Source organism: Corylus avellana, chromosome 4, assembly GCF_965113065.1.
Source record: "Corylus avellana chromosome 4, dhCorAvel1.hap1.2, whole genome shotgun sequence".
Classification (NCBI taxonomy): domain Eukaryota; kingdom Viridiplantae; phylum Streptophyta; class Magnoliopsida; order Fagales; family Betulaceae; genus Corylus; species Corylus avellana.
In genome coordinates, this window is record NC_142493.1 from 13824132 (window position 1) to 13827392 (window position 3261).

General features: G+C 36.0%; 1 protein-coding gene across 1 annotated transcript; it reads left to right on the plus strand.

Annotated features, from left to right (window-relative positions):
- The first annotated feature begins 591 nt into the window (after window positions 1-591).
- On the plus strand, window positions 592-1784 carry XND1 (xylem NAC domain 1). The gene is made up of 3 exons (XM_059592358.2): window positions 592-870; window positions 965-1245; window positions 1396-1784. Exons 1-3 carry the CDS (start codon window positions 708-710, stop codon window positions 1525-1527), a joined length of 576 nt encoding a protein of 191 aa, XP_059448341.2. The 5' UTR covers window positions 592-707; the 3' UTR covers window positions 1528-1784.
- Window positions 1785-3261: the final 1477 nt, after the last annotated feature.

Genomic DNA, 3261 nt, shown 5'->3' on the forward strand with positions numbered 1-3261 from the left:
ACTCTAACATTGATTACAACTTTGGGGGAGATGGGAAAAAGAAGGAAAGAAAAGGTAGTCCCAAGCTATTTAATACTAAAATTATGATTATCATTATTGGTATACCGGCACACTCCTTAAGAGGTGGGGCACCCAGTTGAATATGGTCCATGACCAAACCCATATTTCCATGTGTGCCACGTGGATGAGGCATGTTGATGATCTAAGCATGAAGTGTGATGATGACCCACACATTATCAAATAAATTAATTAATTAATTAAATAAAAAAAGAAAATATATAAATTGGAAAGAAGTGAATGAATCTGACACCCTCTCCTGCTTCCTCTTATATTACACCAATTGATCCCGTTATTTGGAAATTTATCTTTATCTTATATAACATGCTTTCCGTTATTCCGTTGCCCCGCCGCCTTGAAGAGAAGAGAAGCACCCATTTTAATTCTTTTGAAATTAAACTCAAACGTCTCTTCCTTCCCCCATATGTGATTTCTGATCATACCCCACCTTCTATCTCACGTCAGTCTCTCTCTCTCTCTCTCTCTCTCTCTCTCTATATATATATATATAAGCAATATCATCCATAGCCAAAACCAACCTTCTAAGTTAGGACTTAGAACACCATCCCATTCTACCTTTTTCTTCTTCTTCGATCGATCTGCCTCCATTTCTTATAAGTATATATATATATATACATATATATTGATTGATGGGAGATAACAATGTCAACCTACCCCCCGGTTTCCGATTCTACCCTACAGACGAAGAGCTTGTAGTTCATTTCCTTCATCGTAAGGCCACTCTCTTACCCTGCCACCCAGATGTCATTCCCGATCTTGGTCTCTATCCGTATGATCCATGGCAACTTGATGGTATATATATACACATTCTGTTCTTTTCTTCTTTCTCATTTCTTTAATTCTTACTATAAATAGAAACTATTTTGGAGTTATATATAATTTGTAGGGAAAGCTTTGGCGGGGGGTAACAAGTGGTACTTCTACAGCCGGACGACGCAAAATAGAATGACAAGTAACGGCTACTGGAAGGCAATGGGCATTGAGGAACCGGTCATCAGTAGCTCTGGCAACAACGTTGGTGTCAAGAAATCTTTTGTGTTTTGTGTCGGGGATGCTCCTTCCGGCATCAAAACCAACTGGACAATGCAAGAATATGGTCTCTCAGATTCCGCTGCTTCTTCCACCTCTACTACTAGATCATCCAAAAGAAGGGGCCATTCAAAAATAGTTAACTACTTTTACTTGTTTGACTTTTTAAATTCTTATAAGTCCAATTTCATCCCTTTTTCCAGCTAGCCAGCCTCATGGGCCGGTGTTGCATATATAGATGTGACTTGTGTTATTTATGAAATATGTTGCTGTGAATTTGGCTTGCAGGATTATAGTAAATGGGTAATCTGCCGAGTGTATGAGCGTAACGAAGATGACGACGGAGGAGCAGAGCTGTCATGCTTGGACGAAGTTTTCTTATCATTGGATGATCTGGATGAGATTAGTTTGCCAAATTAGGATCCTATAACAGTGATCCAAGTGGCGGTCCGTCTTATAATGCTTTTATCCAAATGTACAACTTCATTAATTAATTATTGCAAATTAGTGAAATCATATGTATCTAAATACCATTCGCACTTCAAGTGGCCGGCATCATCTTTTATATTTTTGGCTTCACTACAAGATACAATGCCCTCTTTAATTTTAATCCCTCGCTCTTTGTCCTATGATGAAAGTTTTGAACTATGTTGCGAGAATAAGTTATTTAAGCTCCACTCAAGATTGACTCTATCAATGATCTTCAAGGTTAATTCAATTGATTGAGGATCACGTCTCATGAAGTGAAGGTCACATGTTCGAATCGCCTTCCACATCTATCTCACTTGATTAATCATATATAAAAAATAATAATAATAAAAATAAAAAAATTGACTCCATCAAGTATTACTCAGATAATCTATTGTTTGAATCCGGACTTTATGCATCAAGTTTGCTAGCAATTTGAATCAATTTATTATTGTCATAACAAAATCAATCGATGTTCTTGAGATTAATTTATGGTAAGAGACTATAATCTATATAGTCAAGAATAGCTTCTATAAAGATCTGCACAAATCAGGTTATTGTGCCCACCAATAAGAGAATGGCGCATAGGCGTGGAACACAAAAACTAAAAAAGATGGAAAACACTAGATTATTTGCTATTCTCTTCAACATTCATCTTCCAAACTCCAAAATCTTCATTCCCCAATTCTAAACGCCAAGGAAGTTAAACCATTTATTTCACTTAGTTTTGTCGACGGCTATGAATGGCTTCCAAACTCGTGAATAATCCCCTCTTTAAGAGCTCATACATATGAAAAGCGCATTAGCAAAGTAGGCAACTGCAAAATTCTTATTACCTTTAACATCTATGAAACGTCTTTCTCATCTCTCTTCAGATCATCCAACAAGTGTAGGGCTTGCTTGCGAACCTCTTCTCAAATCATGTAACCCTTAGGTATTTTGGTTGCTTTGATTTCTATTGTGTTGGAATTGGGGGAATGAGGATTCTGGAGTTTAGAAGATGATTGTGGAAGAGAATAGTAAATAATTTGTTTTTTTTTTTTTTTCAGTTTTTGTGTCTATACTTATGTGTGATTCTCTTATTGGAAGGTACAAAGAACCTAATTTACATTTAGTCCTTATAAAATTATTCTCTTATATAATGATCTTATATTCAAAAGCTAAACAGTCTCGCACTCTAATTTCAAAGACAAAAATAACATCACTCTACAGCACTCCAATAAAACAATTCTTTGTCGATTAGTTTGATAACGAATTCCAGATTATTATTACTTTTTTTAAAAAAAAAATATTGCATAAGTAACGTTGAGCTTATGATTCTTAATTGCACAAGATCGATTTAAAAAAATTAAAAAAATAAAAATCCTAAGATCTATGTTCAGTCCTTTCGTCATGTGTCAGCAGTTGACTTCTGTTGCATGGAAGTCTGTGCACTCGAAATTTTTTTTTTTTTTTTTTTTTTTTTGTTCTGTCTACTTTTCTTGGGATTGTTGCGTGAAGGGATTATTGAGATAAAGAGAGAGGAAGGATGCAAATCTGTGCACTCGAGAGCTTTGTAAGTGTTTTTTGTCTGGTTCCTTTTGTTGGGGTTGTCACGTGCGAGGAAGACGTGGAGCCCAGAGAGCACTGTAATGGAAGCTTTGCATCTCTCTCTCTGCCCTTTTTCTACTTATGATGTTATGTGAT